This window comes from Balaenoptera physalus (genome assembly GCF_965194825.1).
Source record: "Balaenoptera physalus genome assembly, chromosome: 1".
NCBI lineage: Eukaryota > Metazoa > Chordata > Mammalia > Artiodactyla > Balaenopteridae > Balaenoptera > Balaenoptera physalus.
The window spans coordinates 93,169,046-93,192,958 of NC_138882.1; the positions used below are offsets into that span (position 1 = coordinate 93,169,046).

The window sequence follows — 23,913 nt, forward strand, 5'->3', positions numbered from 1 at the left end:
AGAAATTAACTTACCCGATTAGTGAGTTTATTAGGAGAAGCTGGGTATAAATAGCTCAGCTCCTCATTTTTCCTTTTCTCTCTAGCTAACCAGAAGTATACATTCTACTCTTCTCCTCTAAGCCGACAGTTTTCAGGGGTAGAATCTGCCCTTGTGGGAGGAAGCCTGCCCCAGTCTTGTGCTGCCTGTCACTGGGGAAGTCTGGGCTGCAGCCCACTTCCCTGCAGACAAAGCTTAATCCTTTAGTATCAGATTTATCAGGAGTAAAGGTGATTTTAGTCCTCCAGTTGCCTCACTTTGTCTCGCTCTTTACCTGGTTCAGAACTCAGCTGGGGAGAGGGTGTTCATTGGACTCCTTTGAACTCAAACAACAGGTGCTCAAAAATATTTGCTGAATAATTATATTTTTAACTGACATACAGTAGCAACTGTAAATACAGATGTGGAATTTAGGACAGAATTCGGGCTAAGGAGGTGGATTTGGAAAATGATCAGCTTAATGGAAGTAATGTTTATTAGGCTTGAGTGGGGTTACTGTTATTGTCTTGACAGCTAATACCTACTGAACGCTTACTATGGTGCCAGGTTCTGTTCTAAGTGCTTTACGTGTATTAACTCATTAATCCTCACAAGAATCCTATGAAGTTGACTATTATTATTTTGGCCCTATTTTATAGATAAAGAAACTGGAGCACATATAGAGTAACTTGCCTAAACTTGCCTGAAGTCACGCAGCTAGTAAGTGTCAGAGCTGAAATGAGCTAAATGACATTGGACTGTCTAGGGAGAAAATAAAGAGTAATTTAATTTCTTCACTTCTGCCTTTCTCTACTTCAAAATGAGAACAATACTTTCTCATTACTCTGTAGTGGTGTGATGAAAGCAGGTGACACAGAACCTGTAAAGGTCACTGCCTAGAGGGAAAAAAATGTGTCTGACACCAAGGACTGGCCGTGGCTGTTGGTTTAGCCTATTCTTTACCTGGTAACCAACAGCCATGTGTTTATTGGAATCGTTTCTCATTTGGCTGAGTGCTCACCGGGGTGGACAAGAGAATGGAACTTCTTTGCAGAAAGGGAAAGCTCTGCTTTTAAGCTAGTTACAGAAAGGTAGAGAATGGGGTACAAAATTGCCCTCAAATTAGGGCACAAGTTATATTAGGAACAACCTGTTCTGTTTTTGGGGGGTATTTTTCTTTGCTGACCAGCCATGTGAAGAAGACATCCAGCTTTTCCTCTACGGCCCTGAACTTTTTTCTCTCCCTTTACAGACGCTGAGATTAAAAGGCGAAGTCACCTCCAGCTGCTGAACTCAAAGGCTTCCCTGTGTGTCTCTTCTGTTGCCATCAGCTGGGTACTCCTGCCTCTCTGCCCTTACCTGACGCTAAAATAATGCACCTTGGCCACACAGAAACAGGCAGAGTCACTGGTACGACAGGTGAGATGAATCACGAATGGTGTGGGGGAGCCACTGTGCGTGTTTGTGTCCCTAACGGGAATCAAGCAGCTCCCAGCACCAGCCTCAGAGAGAAACATTTAATAACGTCAGGGCAGTAGGCACTATTTCCACTGCTATTGTGAAAGGTAAGCATTTGTTAACAAAGAGTAGAGACCTCATTGACAGACTTCCAGGAAAAACAACTCTATGCAATTCAAATATTTGTGTAAATTCAAACATCTTTTCATTTATTGAGTCATCCTTGAAGGCAAACATATCTTATTGAAGAGAAAGAGATATTTGGCCCTGATCCATTACTCTGGATTTCACAATGAAACATCATGACATGAGCGTAATCGCTCACGTAAGTGGCCTCCTCCCAGTCCCCCTCAACAAAGCCCCTGTTGACTGGAGACTTGACAAAGCACTCACCAACTAGCCCTCTTGCTAAGACTTCCCACTCTCACTTCAGTCCTCTGGCTCTAATTACTGGTAGGACATCTCTTTCTGAATATTCTTCTGCATGTGGAATTTGTATACAACTGAGCTTGTGAAGTTACAGTCAACACCACCACATTACTCAGTGGCACTGCCACCATGCACCAGGCTCACAACCTTAGAGCTATTTTTGTCCCCCTCTGTCCTTCAGGTCAATTTGTTACCAAGCTCTACAGTATTTGCCCATGTTGTCTTTCAGATTGACCCTAATCATCTCATGCCCCGACTAGTTCTAAAACCTTGTACTTGCTCCTTCCTCTGTTTCAGGTGATAGGAAACAAGGTGCCAGAATAAAATTTTTCAAATGCTATTTTCATCACAGCAGTCCTTTACTCTGCAACCTAAAGTGACTCACTGGGCACTATTATATCACAGTTGAAGTCCTCAGCTATGCAGTCACAGCTCTCTAAGTTTCTCTCCCTAAGGTTCCTCCTTCTCTCAGCTACCTACTACTGCTCTCTGGCCTTGCTCCCTCTCTCTCTGCCCCTTCCTGGAAATCTCCTCTACTCTATGGTAACTCAGATCCACACTTCCTTCACCCATTTCCTGCTGGTCCTTTTATCTCACATCCCCTTGGTGAGCATGTATAATTTATAATATCTTACACTCTCTAAGGCACATATATTCCTTGCCTAGATTGTTAAGTCCTCAAGGGCAGGCAAAAATCTGTTGATCTGCTTTGCTTTTTTGAGTGTGGTAAAAAAAATTTTACATTTATTTTAAAGAACAGTGATTGCGATGACCTAGAGGGGTGGGACAGGGAGGATGGGAGGGAGGCTCAAGAGGGAGGGGATATGGGGACATGTGTGTGCATATGGCTGATTCGCTTTGTTGTGCAACAGAAACTAACATGGTATTGTGAAGAAATTATACTCCAATAAAGATGTATTAAAAAAAGTGGTTGAAATACAAATATAAGTTGTATACTTAGATATAAGGTAGTACATGGATATTATAAAAATTGCAAAGGTGGTATGCAAACAACGAAATCAGAGGAAACCCTTTCTTATGGGGCTGTTGTGGGATCAGGTCAGATCATGTTTCCCGAGGTAAGCTTGTGTCACTATAAACTTCCCTCTTAGAGCTGCTTTTGCTGTGTCCCGTAGATTTTTGGATTGTGTTTTCATTTTCATTTGTCTCTAGGTATTTTTTTTTTAATTTCCTCTGATTTCTTCATTGACCCATTGATTGTTTAGTAGCATATTGTTTAGCCTCCACATGTTTGGGTGTGTTTTTTTTTTTTTTGCAGTCTTTTTTTCTTGTAGTTGACCTCTTGTTTCATAGCATTGTGATTGGAAAAGATGCTTTATATGATTTCAATTTTTAAAAATTTACCAAGGCTTGTTTTGTTGCCTAGCATGTGATCTATCCTGGAGAATGTTCTATGTGCACTTGAAAAGAATGTGTATTCTGCTTTTGAATGAAATGTGATATGGATAGATATCCATAAATATATATGGATAGATAGATATAGATAGATATAGATATAGACATTAAGTCCATCTCGTCTAATGTGTCATTCAAGGCCAGTGTTTCCTTACTGAATTTTTGTCTGGAGGATCTGTCCATTGATGTAAGTGAGGTGTTAAAGTCCCCTACTGTTATTGTGTTACTGTTGATTTCTCCCTTTACGTCCAATAACATTTGCTTTATATATTTAGGTGCTCCTATGGTGGATGCATATATATTCACAATTGTTATATCTTCATCTTGGATTGATCCCTTGATCATTATGCGGTGTCCTTCTTTGTCTCTTATAGCAGTCTTTATTTTAAAGCTTATTTTGTCTGATATAGGTTTTGCCACCCCAGCTTTCTTTTGATTTCAATTTGCATGGAATAACTTTTTCCATCCCCTCACTTTCAGTCTGTGTGTCTTTAGATCTGAAGTGAGTTTCTTGTAGGCAGCATGTATACAGGTCTTGTTCTTTTATCCATTCAGCCACTCTATGTCTATTGACTGGAGCATTTAGTCCTTTTAATTTAAAGTAATTATTGATATGTATGTGTTCTTGTTGTCATTTTGTTAATTGTTTGGGGTTTGTTTCTGTCTTTCTTGTTCCTTTCTTCTTCTTTTGTTCTCTTCTCTTGTGATTTGATGACCATCTTTAGTGTTATGCTTGGATTCCTTTTACTTTTTTGTGTATCTAGCATAGGTTTTTGATTTGTGGTTACCATGAGGTTTTTATACAGCAATCTGTATCTATCTATCTATCTATCTATCTATCTATCTATAGACATGATTGTATTAAGTTGCTGATCTCTTAATTTCAAATGCATTTTAACAACCCTGCATTTGTACTCTCCTTCCCTCAAGATTACTGTTTTTGATATCATATTTTACATCTGTTTTGTGTATCCCTTAACTGCTTACTGAGGATATAGATGATCTTTACTACTTTTGTCTTTTAGCCTTCTTACTAGCTTTGTGCATGATATGATTTCCTACAATTATGTTTGCCTTTACCTATGAGCTTTTTCCTTTCATAATTTTCATGTTTCCAGCTTTGGCCTTTTCTTTTTAACTTAAAGAAGTTCCTTTAACATTTCTTGTAAAGCTGGTTTGGTGGTGCTGAACTCTTAACTTTTGCTTGCCTGTAAAACTTTTGCTCTCTCCATCAAATCTGAACAAGAGAGTCTTGCTGGCTAGAGTATTCTTGGTTGTATGTTTTTACCTTTCATCACTTTAAATATATTGTGCCACTCCCTTCCAAACTGCAGAGTTTCTACTGAAAAGTCAGCTGATAGCCTTATGGGAGTTCCCTTGTATGTTATTTGTTTCTTTTCCCTTGCTGCCTTTAATATTCTCTCTTTATCTTTAGTTTTTGCCATTTTAATTACAATGTGTCTTGGTGTATTCCTCTTTGGGTTAATCCTGGATGGGACTCTCGGCACTTTCTGGACTTGGGATGTCTATTTCCTTTCCCAGGGTAGTGAAGTTTTCAGCTATTATATCTTCAAATATGTTCTCAGTTCCTTTCTCTCTCTCTTCGCCTTCTGGGACCCCTATAATGTGAATATTAGTACACTTGATGTTGTCCCAGAGGTCTCAAACTGTCCTCATTTCTTTTCATTCCTTTTTCTGTTCAGCATCAGTGATTTCCACTACTGTCTTCCAGTTCACTGATCCATCATTTAGTCTACTGTTGATTCCTTCTAGTGTATTTTTCATTTCAGTTATTGTATTCTTCATCTCTGTTTGGTTGTTCTATCAATATATATTTTCTAACTCTCTGTTAAAAACTTAACTTCTCACGCTGTGTGTCCATTCTTCTCCCTAGTTCTTTGATCATCTTTACAATCACTACCCTGAACTCCTTCTCAGGTAGATTGCCTATCTCCACTTAGTTGTTCTTCTGGGGTTTTATCTTGTTCCTTCGTCTGGAACACGTTCCTCTGTCACCTCATTTTGCTATGCTGCTGTTTGTATTTTTATGTATCTGGTAGGTTGGGTACATCTTATGACCATGGAGAAGTGATATGCTGTGGGAGACCTCCTATGCGTCCCAACAGCACACTCCTCTCTCATCACTCAAGCTGTACACCCTAGAGTCCTTCATATGAGGGTGGCATGGGTCCTCCTGTTGTCACAGGCTATGTGGGAGGTCTAGTAAGCTTGGTTAGCCATTGGTCCAACGTGGCCAGGCCTTGTCTCATGTGGAGGCTGCTGGCTGCAGAGGCAGCTGACTGCGGAACCCCACGGGGACCCAGGGATAGTGCTGGGTCATGGGTGGATGGAGTCAGGGTCCAGAAAACTCTGGTAATATTGTCCACCGACTGATGGGTTAAGCAAGGGTGTTAGTGCCGGTCTACTGGCAGGCAAAGCCATGTCCTGGAGTCCAGCTGCAGGGCCCAGGGGTCCCAGAGCTGGTCTTGGATTGCTGCGGGGGGTGGGGGGGAGTGGGCACAGTTCCTGACACAGTTGGGTCTGGGGTGTCTCAAGTTTGCATTGGCCTGCTAGTGGTTAGGGCTGGGGCCCAGCTGCTCCCCAGGGCAGGGTCTGGCCTGCTGGTGGCAGGCTAGGTCTGCAGGCTCTGGGATTGTGGTTTTCTTGCATCTAGTGTCTGCCCCCTTGTGGCTGAAGCTGGCCCAGAGGCTAGAACAGGCTTCCTGGAGGGCAGCATCAGGGTCCAGGGGATTCTGGGGCTGGTACCTGCCCACTGGTGGGTGGAGCTGGGTCCTGGGCCCTTTGGTGGGTGAGGCCATGTCCAGAGGCAGCTATGGGCTCTTAAGACAGCCAGTCTGCTGATGGGTGGGGCTGTGTCCCTGCCCAGTTAGCTGCTTGGCCTGAGGCATCCCAGCACTGGTGACTATAGGCTGTTGGGTGGGGCCAGGTCTTGGTGCTGATGAGCTAGAGGGAGAGTTTCACAATGGTGTTTGCCAGTACCAGTGTCCACATGGTAGGAGCTCCCCAAAATGGCTGCCATGTGCTTGTGTTCCTAGGGTGATATGCAGTTGCCTCCTGCCTCTCTGGGAGACATTCCAGGATTAGTAAGTATGTGTGACCCAGGCTCCTACCAGATTACTGCTTCTGCCCTGGGTTCCAGAGCATGTGAGATTTTGTGTGCACCCTTTAAGAGTGAAGTCTCTCTTCCTCCCGTCCTTTGGCTCTCCTAAAAGTAAGCCCCACTGGCCTTCAAAGCCAAATGTTCTGGGGGCTTGTCTTCCTGGTGCAGGACTCCTGAGCTGGGGAGCCTGATGTGGGGCTCAGATCTCTCACTCCTTTGGGAGAACCTCTGCAATGTAATTATCCTCCAGTTTGTGGGTCACCCACCTGGGAGTATGGGACTTGACTATATTGTTGAGTCTGCCTCTCCTACCTGTCTCATTGTAGTTCCTTCTTTATGTCTTTAGTTGTAGAAGATCTTTTCTGGTAGGCTCTGGTCTTTATCATCGATGGTTTTTCTGCAAATGGTTGTGATTTTGGTGTGCCTGTGAAAGGAGGTGAGCTCAGGGTCTTTCTACTCCACCCTCTTGGCTGGGGATCTCTTGATCTGCTTTTCATTCTTTCTCCTGTTCTCCAAACACTATGGTGCAGTGCACAAAACAGATTCTTTGTAAGGAAGTCTGCCAGTTTCCATCATTTCCGACCTCCACGGTTGTCACTGGAGGGAGATTTCCCTAGGAAACTCTCCTTTGAGTAGCTCATCAGTAGAAGGAGCCCTTTCTTCTTTCCTTGATTCCCACAAGGAAATGAGTTTTTAATATACTGTGACTAGATAATCTGACCTATAAATTATAGCTTATTCATTTTTATCTTGTATTCCCTTAGAGCAGTAAAATCTGCAGTATTTTTTTTTTTAAATAAACCAAGACATACATGTTCACATGCAATACACAAAGGGTTATATACTGTTACCTGGTTAGCTGCAGCTCCATCTCTTTCTCTCTAGAATTATAGAGGGATAACCTTAAATCAATTTTTAAAAAATAAATGAAGAGATCATTACTTGAGATACATATTATAACTGATCATGACACTTTAGGTCACACACATTGCCTGGTTGAGAACTCAGATAGAAGCCACCTTTCCACTTTTATCTAGGAGCCTGCCCATAGTTCCTCTCTCAGTTCCTGTTTGCTCTGAGGATGATCCCTTTCCTTAAGGGAAGATTCAAGCCATCACCTTTCCCCTAGCAACCCATGATACCATGTGGCCTCAATAGAATATCATCAAAATACAGAAAAACAAGCCCATTTCTGAACAAGAAATACACTCATACAGTGGAAGGGAGACTTTCAGTTCTTGATAAATGTTTGTTGAATGGCTGTAATGGTATCCTATTGCTGTTATTTTCAGAATTCCAGGAATCTGCAGAACTATTTCACCACAAGATATGACCTAGTTTTATAGTTCTGGGGAGAAATGAATTTATGTCTAGAACTCGGGAGTGAACAAATAACATCAAGAAGAAGCAGCCAAAAGCAACCCACAGAAGACTTCAAGATGAACAAGATAAATTTATCTTCAAAGACATATATTAAAAGTTGGGAAATAATTCATCTGAACTAGAGAAGTGTATTAGACTCTGAAGTAAAGTGAATGTGGAGACAAGTATATCCCCATATCTCAGGGACCTCGCCATCCCCATCCAGGGAGTGAGAGAATGGGATATTGCATCTCATTTGTCTCAGAATCTTTAGCTATACTGCTGTAATGTTGCTCTGAGGAAGTTTCTAGAAAGTTTTGATTGCAATATATCTACATTTTATAATCCACAAATTAAACTGTGGTGGATTCAGTAAGAAGCTGCCAATCAGCTGCCACTTCACAATTCAGAGGTAGCTGTATTTTAGTGATGGGTCAAATGATTCACTTTTCATTTACAATGCAAAAGTGCCCTGGCATCTCCTCCCACCTGACACATGCTTAAGATATGTGGAAAATCATAATTTTAACATAAAAAATGTAGTTGGGCAACACTGATTTTCTAAACTATGTGAACACCTGATTTTTAAAACAAACGAATGCTATTTTACTTCTCAGATGATGTTCATCCTGGAATGGTGCAGGAAAAGACCTCTCACCTTGACTGTGTGTGATACCCTGCCATCACAAGGTCTGAGGCTTCTACTCTATACCCTGCATGGACAGTGATCGCCCCAGCTTTCACCAGCACCTAGAGCGGTGAGGCACAGCCAGGTGATTTTGCACCACCTCAGGGGACACCTGGAAATTCTGGAGACGATTTTGTTGTCACAACTTGGACATGCTACTGGCATCTAGTGGATAGAACCCAGGGATGCTGCTCAACATCCTACAACATACAGGCCATCCAGCCACAACAAAGAATTATCCAGCCCAAAATGTCAATTGTGCTGAGACTAAGAAACCCTGATGTAGAGTAGAAAAGGATCTAGAAAACAGGGGAGCAAACAAACCTGTTTGCTTCCTAAAATTAGGCATTAGCTTCTCTCTCTTTGGCTGCTGCCTCAGCACAGAGAGCCAGAACTCAGTTTCAGGCAACCAGGAATTCCTGATGGATTATCTTCAGCTGCTTGAGCTTCTACGTTCCTTTCCTTTCTTTCTACTCTACAAATTAAGTCCTGTGAGAGAGCTGCCTGAGTTCCATCACAAGTTCTCTCACTCTGAATTTAGATCTCAGGACTCTGCCTAGTCAAAATTCAAATTAAGGCAGCAAAAACATGTAACTTCCTTGAAACAGAGATTTCTGAAAGCAGGGGCAATGAACCTTTGAAATGAGGCCCTGAGGAATGAAACTTTGATGGAAAAGAATGTTTTCTTTCCAGGCCCATTCCCACACTTTTTGCATGTTGACCACTGCCTCCCTGGCACTTTGGACCTACTGTGCCTGTATTACATTTTGTTATAGAAAACTTGATTTTAGAGTTCTGACCATTCAAGAGAATGATTAAAAATACATTTCCTATGCTGTTGTCTGCCTAGTTTGTCAAAGAACGCAAGTATAAGGGAAAATGGATAAAAAGCCATACATCAGGTTCTAAAGATTAGTACATAGCACATAACGGGCCTTCAATAAATGTTTGTTGAATGAATGGATGAATGAATGGATAAATGAATGGGAGGGAATGATCAATAGGAGCCTGTGAGTATGGGCAAGGTGGCTGGGTCTAGTTTCTTAAGGAAACTACATTAGGCTTTACCAGCCTGCCAAGTCTCCATCTGGGAAAATAAGTGGTGACAGTAGACTTGAGGCAGATGAATGTGGGAGAATACACAGGGGTGGACAAACCCATTGCTCTAGTATCAAAAAAATCTGATTCTTACTGGTCAGGAATTATCAAATTCTCAAAATCTTAGAGGTGGAAGGATCTCAAAATCCTCTTTCGTAGTCCTTTCACTTTTCAGATGAAGACCCAGAGGCCCAGGGTGAAGTGTGGGTAACTGGCTATCCTCAGGCTATATAACTTGCTCAAAATCACACTCGTAGTTGGTGGAGGAATAAAGTCTAAAGAAAATTTAATTGCTAAAGAGCAAATTCCCAGGGGACTTCTGAAATAACTCTGCTGCATTCCCAGCTTGTTCCCAATCGGCCTTTTGCAAGAGAGAATAATGCTGAACCAAACTGAGAAAGTAAACTGTGAAAGCATAACGACTCCCAACCCAGGTTAATTCTTTGGCCTTGTCCATGACCACACAGTGATATGTGCAGAGGCATTAGACACCAGATGCACCATATTAACTGAAGTACAAAGACGAGAATATGATGTACACCACAAACATCTAGGGAAGCTAAAATCCGGATGCCAAAAGCTAAAACATTTCAGAAGTATTAACAATTTGAGGGAACAAGTCAAACTTCAAGGAGAAGTACTGGCTACCAGCTACACCCAGATTTGTTGGAAGTGCACAGTGACCTCAATCTGTGCATTGTTAATTGGGGGATGGGGCGTGCGGGGGGTCATTGCTGCATAATAAGGCTTCTGCCTGATGGCATCTGTGATGTGCTTTGGTTCTATTAATGAAATTTGTAATTCCTAATCTCCCTCCAGCTGTTAAAGTCTCCATACATCCAACCAGCTGCTCTAATTCAGACTGTCTTACTATACGCCTGAGCACCTTGCTCCTTCTAACACTGTCTTATTTCCTCTTTCACATCAATCATCTCCAGGAGTTTCAGTATGGGAGCCATGAGTAAAAATTAACAGTCACAAAAACAGAACCTTAGAGATGCTCCCTTGTCTTTCTTTAAATTCTCTCTCTCTCGAGCATAAATTCTTCTTTCCCATGAAGCTGTCTTTGAGTGGTCCTGTGCACTATGATTTTACTCTTCTCTAGTCTATACATGCAGTTTAACACAAAATCACATGCTGTTTTTGTCTATTGCTCCTCATTGCTGAGTACTTGGACAGTTTGAAGATGATGACAAAATAAGGATGGGGGCCTAGGCAGTCTTTGGAAACTTGCTCTTAAAAGAGGATCAAGCAGACACTCCCAGGAAGCTTTGTTTACTGATAGCATCTGCTGGGCCAAAGCAGTTAAGTCACAACTTAGAAGGGGGGGGTCTGTAGTTACCACTATAGGAGCCTCTGTGTCTACTGAACGGCATGGCTCCCCCAGATAATGATATGCCTCTCTCTTCTCAAAGTCATAATTTCACCTGCAGTATTATCTTATCTCTTCAGCTCAAATCTAATTGCCTGGCCTAAGAAGTATCCTTAGCATTTTCAATTATAAGGTGATTACCCAAAACTCTAAAGGATACTTCGAATAAGAACTTTATGGATACCTTGGTCTTATATCCCTTCTTTAGAATAAGCCAAAAGTGATGCTCAGTTAATCTAGCCTGTAAGCAGTTCATAGCAAACTGAAACCATTTCCTTTCTCTCTTTGCCTTCCATATTTGCACTTCCCAAAATTTATTTGTAACCATTATGTATCATTATAAGGAGAACTACTAGGCTTGACAGATAAAATTGCAGGACCTTATGGTACTTAATATGACTTTGATGAAGGAGATAACCGTATACGATTCAACTGGTAGGTCCAGGTCTCATACCTAGGGTAGGTGAGACTGGAAATGCGACAAGTTTACAGCATAAAGACAGCAGTTCCTATTGAGAGGCAGTAGGTACCCCAGAAGAAGCCAAGTCACAGACTGCTAAATGAGGATCTATGAGAAAAATGACAATTGTCTTCAGTTCCTCTCACCTTCCCTTTTATCCATTTTCTCCCATACAGCCCAATCAACTGTCCTCTAGACCCTGAGTATTCTGTCTTTCCACCATTCTTTCCATCACAACTTCCCCACAGGCACCCCCTCACCCCAAGAAAACAATGCTCCCTGGCATCTAGCCACACATGAGCAGGTAATTTCTCGACTACCTTTTTCATTAGCTTAATGTACTGTCTTCCCACGGAGGTAAATAATCCTCACTTCGCTGAAGTAAAGCAGGAGTAAAAATATCCAACTAGTGAGAGATCCTTGGGGTATCAAGTGTAGACCAAGGACTCTCACTGAGGGCGCGGGGCTGCTCTTTAACAATACAGGCGTCACCACTTCCACCCCCATTGCTGCAGTTAAGAATCACTGCGTAACGTGAGACATATTTGAATATGCCACCTTCATAAACATATAACTATTGTGGGAATGTGAGGTCTACTGACACAAATAACCATCTTTAGAGAAGGAAAGGAAATCAAGTGCTTCCTAGGTCTCAAACATCATACTAGGTATTTGTCTCATTCAGTCCTTATCTTATAAGGTGGTATCACCTTGACCCTAGCACCATCACCATCACCATCACCATTTTACAGAGGGGAAAACAGGTCCTGAGAGGTTAAGTAACTTACCAAAGATCATATAAGGCAACAGGTTGAAAAAGCATTCAAACTCAAATCTCTCATCACAAGCCATACTATTTCTGAAAAAGTACGGTCATGTGTAAAAGTGCTATAATATTTGTAACATTATATAAATATTGGCTACTGTGTTATTATATATATTAAACTATGAGGACTCATTGGGAGCTTTCAGCTTCATTGCTCATGAAGATCTGAAGCCATCTGTAAGGAAGACGGTCCTTCTTCCTGGAGGAGACTGCAATGATTCCTAAATTACACTTGGGCATTTCCACCAAAGCCCTTCCCTAACTCACAAAGGGGCTGGCAGTGAAACTGCAAGCCTCCTCCTAACTCACTCTAACGTCACCTTCATGTGTTCCCAAAAGTTCCTTGGGGACTGTCTCCAAGACTGCAGAAGATGGTTGTAAACTGCTATAATCGTCTTTACCAGATGATCCAAAATGTCTCTTGAGACCAGTTTATATGTTCCATGTTGTTTGGCCTCAAATATACCTGGAAAGAACATGTTTAATTATTATAAGTTCTTCCTTGAATTCACAAATGTTGAGCACTGGACCACAAATGGTCCTGTCTACTCTGCCAGGACGAACCACACCTTTTATGCAATCAAATCTATCAATTTTTTCCATTTTTGTTTCTTCTTTTAGTACTTATGTTTACATATGTTTAAACATGCCTTCTGTACCCTGGATTACATTAAAATATTAATCTTTATATTTTAGTATTTCCATGTTTCTTTTTCAACATTTAAATCTTTATCCCATCTGAAGTTAATTTTTTGTATAATCTGTGAGGTAAGCGAGTTAAATGTTGTTTTTTCAAGTGATTCTCCAATACTACTTCTTAATTAATTCATCCTTACCCCTACTGACTTTTTAAATATTTTACTATATTGCATGTTCTTATATGTATACTTATATCTGTTTCTGAACTTTTGATAACCTGTGAGACCTACAATTTTAACCAGTATATATAGGAAAGGAAAAAGAATAGTTACTTGCAAATATATTCACCCAGCTATTCCCTGGAGATGGCAGTGGGTGGCTCAGACAACAGAAATTTATTTTCTCATAGTTCTAGGTGCTAGAAATCCAAGATCAAAGTGTCAGCAGGTTTGGTTCCTCCTAAGGCCTCTTTTCTTGGCCTGCAGATGGCCACCTTTTCAATGTGTCCTTACGTGGTCTCTTCTCTGTGTACATGCATCCCTGGCGTCTGTTCCTCTTCTTACAAGGACACCTGTAATATTAGATTAAGGTCCACCCATATTACTCCATTTAACCTTAATATTACTCCATTTAACCTTAATCACCTCTTTAAAGGCCCTATCTCCAAATACAGTCACATTCTGAGGTACTAGGGGGTAGGACTTCAGCATATGAATGTGGGGGAACACAGTTCAGTCCGTAACACTGGCATAGAAGAAGGAACTAATAAAATGAGCTATTATGAAGTATTAAATATGTGTTGGGCAGGGCAACTGAATATCAAGGCAACCATAATAGGAAAGATGTTACCAACTTAGCTTTTTTCCCCCTATTTGACCAAGAATAGATGTTTAATGTTTGAACAGTTGGGGCACAAGAGAAAGCCTTGTCCAAAGAGCTACTGCTTCAAACCAGGTCAGAGGACACTTGAAGACTAGAGCACAATGGCTCAGCAGGTGGATGCTGTTAAGGGAACTGAATTGGCTAATGGCCTCCGCAAACCACAGGTTACTATTTTAAATGTCACAAAAGACCACAGAGCATGAAAAGATGAAAAATAAAACCAGTGTGGGTCCAATCTTCAAACAAGTAGAACTGAGTGACAGGGCAGTTTGGCTCCATGTGACTAAACTGAATTGCTGAGAACTAAGGCTGTCTTTGGGCTAGAGGTAGACTACAATCTTTTCTGTCCTGGGGCTCTCAGGATAGAAAACAGCTTTTTTCTTTTTTCTATCCTTCTCACTAAAATCCTTTTTGCAGTCCTTGTAGAGTGAAACATCTGTGTGTTGGTCAAAGTCATGCAAAAGGGACACAAACAAAACAAAGTCATGCAAAAGGGACACTAACTCTAGTGCTACAGAATGTAAATATAAGAGGGCTTATTTGACACCACATACAAAAATAAACTCAAAATGGATTAAAGACCTAAATGTACTACCAAATATTATAAAGCTTCTAGAGGAAAACAGAGGCAGAACACTCTTTGACATAAATCACAGCAATATCTTTTTTGGATCCATCTCCTAATGTAAAGGAAACAAAAGCAAAAATAAACAAATGGAACCTAATTAAACTAAAAAGTTTTTGCACATCAAAGGAAACCATCAACAAAATGAAGACAACCTACTGAATGGGAGAAAATATTTGCAAATGATATGACCAATAAGGGATTAATATCAAACATATATAAACAGCTCATACGACTCAACATCAAAAAAACAAACCCAATTAAAAAACGCGCAGAAGAGTTTGCAGCAACATGGATGGACCTAGAGATTAGTGAAGTAAGTCAGAAAGAGAAAGACAAATACCATATGATATCACTCACACATGGAATCTAAAACGTGACACAAATGAACTTATTTACGAAACAAAAGCAGACTCACAGACGTAGAAGACAAACTTATGGTTACCAAAGGGGAAAGGGAGATGGGGGAGAGGGATAAATTAGGAGTTTGGGATTAGCAGATACAACCTGCTATATATAAAATAGATAAACAACAAGGTCTTACTGTATAGCACAAGGTACTATATTCAATATCCTGTAATAAACCATAAGGGAAAAGAATATGAAAAAGAATACGTATATATATGTATAACTGAATCACTTTTCTGTACAGCAGAAACTAACAAAACATTGTAAATCAACTATATTTCAATTAAAAAAATGGTCAGAAGAACTAAATAGACATTCTTCCAAAAAGGAAATGCAGACGACCAACAAGCACATGAAAAGATGCTCAACATCGCTAATCATCAGGGAAATGCAAGTCAAAACCACAATGAGATATCACCTCACACCTGTCAGAATGGCTATCAACAAAAAGAACACAAATAACAAACGTTGGAGAAGATGTGGAGAAAAGGGAACCCGTGTACACTGTTGGTGGGAATGTAAATTGGTGCAGCCACTGTGGAAAACAGTATGGAGGTTTCTCAAAAAACTAAAAATAGAACTACCGTATGATCCAGCAATTCCACTCCTGGGTATGTACCCAAAAAAAAACAAAAACACTAATTTGAAAAGATACATGCAACCCAATGTTCACAGCAGCATTATTTATAATTGCCAAGATATGGAAGTAACCTAAGTGTCCATCAATGGATGACTGGATAAAGAAGATGTGATGTATATATAAACAGAATGCTACTCAGTCATAAAAAAGAATAAAATTTTGCCATTTGCAGCAACATGGATGGACTTAGAGGACATTATGCTAAGTGAAATAAGTTGGAGAAAGACAAATACTATCACTTATATATGGAATCTAAAAAATACAACAAACTAGTGAATATATCAAAAAAAGAAGCAGACTTACAGATATAGAGAACAAACTAGTGGGTACCAGTGGGGAGGGGGGAGGGGCAATATAGGGGTGGGGAAGTGGGAGGTACAAACAACTGGGTATAAGATAAGCTCAAGGATGTATTGTACATGAGGAATGTAGCCAATATTTTGCAATAACTGTAAATGCAAAGTAACCTTTAAAAATTGTATTAAAATTTTTAAAAAATTTTTTGAATTAAAAAAAAAAGAGGGCTTATTTAGGGAAAAAACTTCCAAGCAGATTTGTAGGAGCAGAGCAATCCTCTGAGCTGGTTAGAGTGGAATGCTTAGGCTGGGCATAGCTGCACTGGACTCATCAGGGCCAAGCGTTCAAGTAGAGAGTAGTCACCCAACTCCCATTACAGTACAGAGTGACCCTTCTGCACACTAATGCTCTATATATTTGTAGGAAAAGAAAGAGCAGGCAACTATGATGCTATGGAAGACCCCTGAGGAAATGGCCTTGTTCGAAAGGGTATCCTCCAAAGCTCAGAAGCTTGTACTAGGTCATTCTCCTGTCAAGGGCTTCCAGGGCCCTCCACAGGTACAGCCTGCTCAGTCAAGGAAAAAGAATAATCACATTACCTATCTATCAGCCATTGTAGGGAGGGTCAGGCAATCCTCAGTATGTATAAATGTCATTGGACTACTGGTCAGTTGAAATGGCAGCACAAAGAGTGACCAACTTTGTTTAAGAGCTTTCACACGGTGTGGCCACACTGAGCCAGCTCCCTGCCAGGTGTGGAAAGAAGAGGCCTACAGGACTCTGCTCAGATTTGTATTAGGACCCAAGCTGTGATTTAAAAACAAAAACAAAAAAAACCCCTCTGGAGTTAGACTGCCAGAAAGGGCCATGAAAGTGGATCTCTAAGTTCTCTTGTCATTTGGAGACCACCCACAGTCTCTTATTCCCAGAACATAGATAGCTTCTGAGTTCACTAAATGATCAATTCCTTCCCTTTGACTTTCCTCTCTGCTTCAGATACGCAATTGCTCTCTGGGCAAACGATGGTCCAGAATCCTATCATTAACAGTATGAAAATAGTAAAGATGTCGCAAACATATATTATGGAGCAGATGTAATTTACACCAAAGGAAGAGGGTCATTTTAACTGAAAGATCACATACATTTTTGGCAGTTACAAAAAAAATCTGATAATTCTCAAATTTTTATCTCCAGTTTTCATCACTTTCTCTTGATACAGACATGTTCCCAACTATTGACTGAGTACCTCCATCTGAAGTTATTTCATTCTAAACATATCCAAAACAAACTCATTCTTGTGAGTTGTAGTATCTACTTAAGTCATCCAAGCTAGAGGTCTCAAGAGTCATCTTTGATCCCTAACACATCCTTATTAATTTGTCATCAATTCTTGTCAATTACACTCCCAAAATGCCTCTATAATCCATCTACTCCTCTTCATCCATATTGTTCCTGCCTAATTCAGCATCTTCTCGTAAGTGAACAATTGCCCAGCCTCTAAACGAATCCTCTTGCCTCCAGTTTCATTTTAATTTTTGATTTTTGATCCAAGAACCACCCCTTTGAGGCATGGCAGAATTTAAGACTGACTTCTTCTGAACAAAGTAATTTGCTTCAGGAGGAGAAAAGCAAGAATTCATTAGGCCTGATTCACAACAGAGGAACGACAGAGTTAAGAAATAGAGGAACAAGTCTTTCCCAGTCAATGTGGCATGATGCTGTGGTTTGATCCAATGATTCTGGCAGAGTACTATGCATGTTATTGAGAGGAGAGGGAGGGAGATTTCTTGATGGGAGATGGAAAGACAGAGGGAAAATGGCTGCTCAACGAGTGAGTTAAATTAGCTAAGAATCTAATAAGATTCAAAATGGGTGGCTATTAGCTTCCTTAATTAATGTGCAAAAAAACCTTGGGTATGTACCTACTCTAAAAATTATATACAATTTTTAACTTATAGAGAAAAAATTACCCCTAAACCCACCACCCTAATAATGATCACTATGTCTGTGCACGCCCTTTCCAGTCTCTGTCCGCTGCACACACAGCTGCAATCATAGCCTTCATCCTGGGTAAATATATAGAATTATATACCCAAAGATTTGATAAGTTAGAAAAACAACTGACCTTACTTAATCTCAAGCATTTCACTTGAGGAATTTTCAATCTGGAGTACATCATTCGTTAGAGAGTAGTTCCTGCTGCTGAAGAGTGAAGTTGCAGCTTGGGTTGTACCTACACAATATTATACAAAAGAGAAGTTGGCAGAATTTGGTAAGGTGCTGTAGATTTAAAATTAGTGGACCCCAGATTTGGGGGAAATGCCTAAAGTCTAGAAAATAAAAAAAGAGACTCTCTTACCTTCATAACACATTCTGGCTTTTATTAGCAGCATCCTTAAAAAGGAGTTAATAATGTCTACTTCACAGGGCTTTTGTGAGGAATAAGTGCACTGTAAACTATAAAAAATGATACAGATGTAAGGAAAAATGCTTAGTATCACTCATAAGTCTCTCACCAAACTCCAAACTTCCTATCTTGGTATCTCCCCACCCCACCCCACCCCCGGAATGCTATAATACAGAGGCAGAAAGACAGTTCTGTTGAAGCTGAGAGAAATAACAAACCAATTTCTCCTGGGATTGTCAGGGACATTTCACCAAGAGTTTTACAGGGGTAACAATGGGGCTCTGGGAGCTATATTTAATACTTATAAAAATCTAACCTGAAATTATACTGTTATCAGCAGTAAAGCTTTATAAGATAAATAAAACATCAAGACTTTATTTCTTGGTTTTTTTTTCCTTTTAAATGGAATTATATAAAACAAGTATGCACTTCATAGAAAAATTAATTGTTGCTTTATTTAATAAATATTGTGTGAGGCCCCATAATAACCACAGAGGACAAAAAGATGAATAAAATAAATCATAATCCTTGCCTTTAAGGAACTCACAGTGCAATGAAGACAGATTAAGTTTAATGCACAGGTATAATACTACATGGCAAGGGCAATAATAAGGACAATCACAAGAAAGGGAATAAATGCAGGACTCTTAACCTAGGCTTGAGTGGTGCTGAGTAGTCAGGGAGGGCTTCCTGGAGGAAGTTAAACCTTAGAAGACTTCTGGGAGTTATCCAGGGAAAGGCTGTGTGTGAAGGAAGATGGGGAGGCCAGATGATATCTCCAGGCAGAGGGAGCAATGCATGCAAAAGACCAAAGGTGAAAGAAAACATGTTACCAAGAAACTGTGGTTCAATAGGGCCCCAATGTAGAATTAGGGTACAGGAGTGATAGAGATAGGATGTGGAGATGATAGCATTTAACCCCAACTTTTATTTCAAAAATGTTCACACCTAGAAAACACTTGAGAAAATAGTGCAATGAGTGTCTATATTCTGTTCACCTAGATGATATGGGTTGGGGTGGAGGAAGAGAATGAATGAATGAACTAATTAATTTGGCAAAATGTTAATAATCAGTTAGTGGTAGAGAATTCTAACATTCTTGAGATGCTCCTTTTCCCCCAACCTATAAATGTACATCTTTCAATTATCTTTCCTCTATTTTTTCGTCCTCTCCACTCTTTGGAAACTTTGGAGATTAACTGGTTATAAAAACATTCTTATGCATACTCTAGAGTATGCATACTCTAAGAATACCTAGTCCAGTAAACCAGTGTGTCTCAAACTGTTTTTCGTGACCAACCCCCTAAGGAACATTTTCAGACATTTATTTTCTAATTGCCTCCCTCAGGAAATTTTAATATACAGATATACTATATATCTGGTCCCTCTCTCTCTCTCTCTCTTTATACATTAAAGAGTAAGATTTTTTTATACCCCAAGAATGAAAAAACTGCCCACTTACAGGCAATGTCACTACCACTGAGAACACAAAAGAGGAATAAATCAGATTATAAACTCCTATTTCAATTAGTTTTTAGAAACAATATTATTATATGAATCACTTATATAAATGAAGATAAACTCTAAGATTTCTAACAAAAAAGTTGTTAACTCCTAATGTTTTATTTCAGTTCTTCTAAGAAAATGTTTTTTGATTGTAAGCCACTTGGCCATAGACCCCGTATTTATATGCTCCAGAGAACCTAGTATGGTGGTAAAAGACCTAATAAGTCAATTATCATCTGGTCCTGACAAAATGAATTAAATAACATAAGTCCCTGTTGGGAGGGGTTAGGGGAGGAGCATTGCAATCCCAAGTAGTTTGGGGACAAAAGAGGGACCTAATCAAGGCAAGTGCTGGAGAAGGAGAATGCTCTTCGTAGGAGGCAGAGAAACTTAGACAGGTGTTTGAATGAGAATGTTGTATTGAAGAAAAACTCTACCAGTAACACTGTTTTACCACAGTCTAGAGCAGTGCTGTTCAGTAGAAATTTAATGTCAGCAGTCTATGTAATTTTATTTTAGAAGCCACATTTAAAAAGTAAAAAAGAAACAAGTGAAAATAAATTTAATAATAGATTTTATTTAATAGATTTTAATTAAAATATTATCACTTTTAGATAAATGAACTGTAGTACCTTCATACATTGGAATGTTATTCGGTGCTAAAAAGAAACGAGCTATCAAGCCATGAAGACATGGAAGAATCTTAAATGAATATTATTAGGTGAAAGAAGCCAATCTGAAAAGGCTACTCACTGTATGACTTTCTGGAAAGGGCAAGACTATAGTCAAAAAGATCAGGGGTTGTTAGCGGTTTGGGGAGAAGAGATAAACAAGTAGGGCACAGTGAAACTATTCTGTATGATACTGTAATAGTGGATACATGTCATTATACATTTGTCAAAACCTATAGAATGTACAACACCAAGAGTAAACCCTAATGTAAATATGGACTTTGGGTGATAATTTGTATCAATTATGACTAATCAGTTATAACAAGTGTAACTCCCTAGTGCAGGGTGTTGATGGTGAGGGAGGCTGGCGGTGGGGGGGACATACAGAACTCTCCACAGTTTTTGCTCAATTTTGCTGTGAATCTAAAACTACTCTAAAAAATAGTCTATATTTAAAATACATATTATATAACATTTTAATGTGCAATCAAGATAAAATATTATTAAATGAGATATTTTACATTTTTTTCATAATAAATCTTTGAAAACCAGCACGTACTTTACACTTACACCATTTCTAATTTATATTAACAACATTGCAAGTGCTCAAAAGCCACTTATAGCTAGTGGCTCCCACACTGGATAGCGTAAGTCTAAAGCAGTGGCAGCACCAAGCCACACTGGATACATATACAAGGAAAAAGTGTTTTGCTCTGCAACTGCAGCTTCCAAACAACCCTTTGAATTTTCTTTCCACCCAGATTGCTGGCTCTCAGCTCCTCTCATATAGATATTCAGGAGCATCTTGCCAGAGAGTCCCCTCCCCACTCCAGCCCTCCAGACAGTATCACTCCAAAGATTATTTTTTATGGGACTCTGTCTAAAAGAGAGGCATGGAACACTGAAGAACAGAAGGAATTTATCACACCAGAGTTTCCTGAAAATACCTCATTAATATTAGGTGTACTCCTCATTAATAACAGGAGAAAAAGCTTTCAAGTCCTGTACACTGTGCAAGAAAATGAAGAATTTATTAAAATGCACAGCAGATTTAAATGCTACCTAGAAAATAGGTACTTAAAATAAAAGTAGTTTTTGTCATTATGGAAATAAATAACTAGGCTTTGCCTCAGTTGGTTGGGATTATTTATATTTCCTTGCAACTAGAAACATTATTTATTTATATTTCCTAGCAACATTCCTGGAACTAATGTACAGACCTCTCTGTATGCCATGAAACATTATAATCTACTCATGCTCTAAATGCTATTGCCAAGATGTGGGTGCACTTTAGCTCAGAAAAGTTAGCTGTCATTTGAATTAGAAAAGGCGCTATGTTAAATCAGTCTGCCTTTTCATATTCATCACTTTCAAGTTCTATCACTCACAGGAATGAGGAAAAAAAGCATTTATTTGCTTACCATTTCTCACAGCTCTTCCAAATGAAGGGAAAGGAAAAAACCAGAAAGTGGACCAATTATAACAAAATAAAAGGGCAGTCGCACAGAATCCTGCAAAGAAAAGAGCATGACATAAAGCAGAATGCACACATATCATGTAAGCTTTATTTATAGTTACAAAAATCATTATTAAAGGTCTAACTCCCATCTGAGTCCTCTTTCAAATAAAGGAAGAAATTTAAAAATAAATATATAAAACTGGTATTTAACTGTATATGGCATTTTTATTTATTTTTATTTTTATTTTTTATTTTAAATAAATTTATTTATTTTATTTTTGGCTGTGTTGGGTCTTCGTTGCTGTATGCGGCTTTTCTCTAGTTGTGGCGAGCGGGGGCTACTCTTTGTTGCAGTGCGCAGGCTTCTCATTGCGGTGGCTTCTCTTGTTGTGGAGCATGGGCTCTAGGCGCGAGGGCTTCAGTAGTTGTGGCACGTGGGCTCAGTAGCTGTGGCTCGCGGGCTCTAGAGTGCAGGCTCAGTAGTTGTGGCGCACGGGCTTAGTTGCTCCGCGGCACGTGGAATCTTCCTGGACCAGGGCTTGAACCCGTGTCCCCTGCATTGGCAGGCAGATTCTTAACCACTGCGCCACCAGGGAAGCCCTATGTGGCATTTTTAAAACTAAAAAGTCTACATGAAAAGTCAAAATTTTTCCATCTTTATATCTAAAGCTTTTCAAATAAGTATCTTAATATAATTTAATAAAATGACATGATTACCTGGGCTTTGATTTAAAATACTCCGACAAAGAAAAATGATAATAAAAGTTGGAGAAATATATAAGAATGACAGAATGCCATTAACTGGTGAAGCTGAATGATGGGTACTTGGGGCTGTGTTATACTTTTCTCTCCTCTTGTACACAGCTTATATCTAAAGATCCCCAAATAAAAAAAGTTCAAAAATTGTTGGTGGTAAGTTTTAAAATATATGAGTATCTTTAACAACAACAACAACAGAAAAGTTAATTGGTTGTCTCTGACTCAAGGTGTGGCATGGGAGATTTACTATTCACTTACACTTTCTTAATTGTTCACGTGTCTTTATCAAACATTATTTTATCAATGAAAAAACAATCTATATACACACAACGTATATATGTATATAACACACACACACCCCCAGACATGTACATACACGTGCATATATATGATCTATATACATTTTTATAATTTATATGTAAAATATATAATTATGTATATAATTACATTATATACACATGCATGTGTGTGTCTTGTTAAGTATAGAGCATTTAACTCTTCCTGAAGATACTGCTATGCATTTAGCTCTGCACCTAGTCAGCTGTGGGTCCTTAGGCAAGTCACTTCTGAGTCTTCCTAAGGGTAACACATAAATGAGAAAATACATTTGAAAGTGCCTAGCGCAGCGTCTGGCACAATACAGGTATTCACTTCGTGCTGGTTTAAATGACATTTAATATGTGGGGAGAACCAGATTTATTATGGAGGTAGGCCTGCCCCTAACATTTGAGGGACCATGAGCAAGAGGAGAAACAGGCGCAAACAGCCCATGATCTGTTCTTCTCCTTCCACCCAACAGAGGGGCCTCACACACATTTGTGTGGTTATCCCAACAAACTTGATCAAGTTCCACCACCCACAACAGCTGGCCTTTACCACTCCTGAGGCCTAGGTGTAGGCACACTTATCCTGTCTATAACCGAAGAAGAGCCAGCACAGGCCCTGGAAGTGGGCTTCCAGCTATCTGTCAGGGAATTTCAAGAATCCCTGGTAGCTAGAGTATCCTCTGGAATGTGTGTGTGTCAATGGGGGGTGGGGTGGGGTGGAGAGTAGTGGGGAGACGTACTCTTAGAATATCTTGGCCCCTGGGAAGGGATGTAACTGGAGAAGGGCCACAGGGGGTCCTTTCAAAGCAAAGGACCCAGGGCACGGGACCCAGGGGCCTGGTTTAAATGCAGCACCGATTAGAGACGAGGTGTTGTATTGAATCACTCAACAGAGCAGGAGTCAGAAAACATGGATTCTTGCCCAGTTCTACCACTAACTTCTTGTGTGACCTTAAGCCACTGTCTTTACCTAGCCACGCCTCAATTTTCTCATACATCCATTCAATAAATAATTATTGGGGTCCAACTATGGGACAGGCATGCAT

General features: G+C 39.8%; 1 protein-coding gene and 1 long non-coding RNA gene across 2 annotated transcripts in view; one reads left to right on the plus strand and one right to left on the minus strand.

The window, feature by feature from the left end:
• Nucleotides 1-14,233, plus strand: part of VTCN1 (V-set domain containing T cell activation inhibitor 1) — a gene marked incomplete at its 5' end in the record, with an annotated part of 35,595 nt that extends 21,362 nt beyond the window's left edge. The window contains one exon of the mRNA XM_082418613.1: nucleotides 1,271-14,233. Within this exon, the coding sequence (XP_082274739.1) occupies nucleotides 1,271-1,392 (122 nt within the window). The 3' untranslated portion in view covers nucleotides 1,393-14,233. The remainder of the gene's footprint in view (nucleotides 1-1,270) is intronic.
• LOC309660118 overlaps nucleotides 1-23,913 on the minus strand; it is a 68,357-nt gene that overhangs the window by 35,251 nt on the left and 9,193 nt on the right. The window contains exons 3-5 of the long non-coding RNA XR_014263168.1: nucleotides 21,745-21,834; nucleotides 18,099-18,196; nucleotides 17,865-17,972 (exon numbers count right to left, since the gene is read on the minus strand). This is a non-coding gene — a long non-coding RNA (uncharacterized lncRNA). The remainder of the gene's footprint in view (nucleotides 1-17,864; nucleotides 17,973-18,098; nucleotides 18,197-21,744; nucleotides 21,835-23,913) is intronic.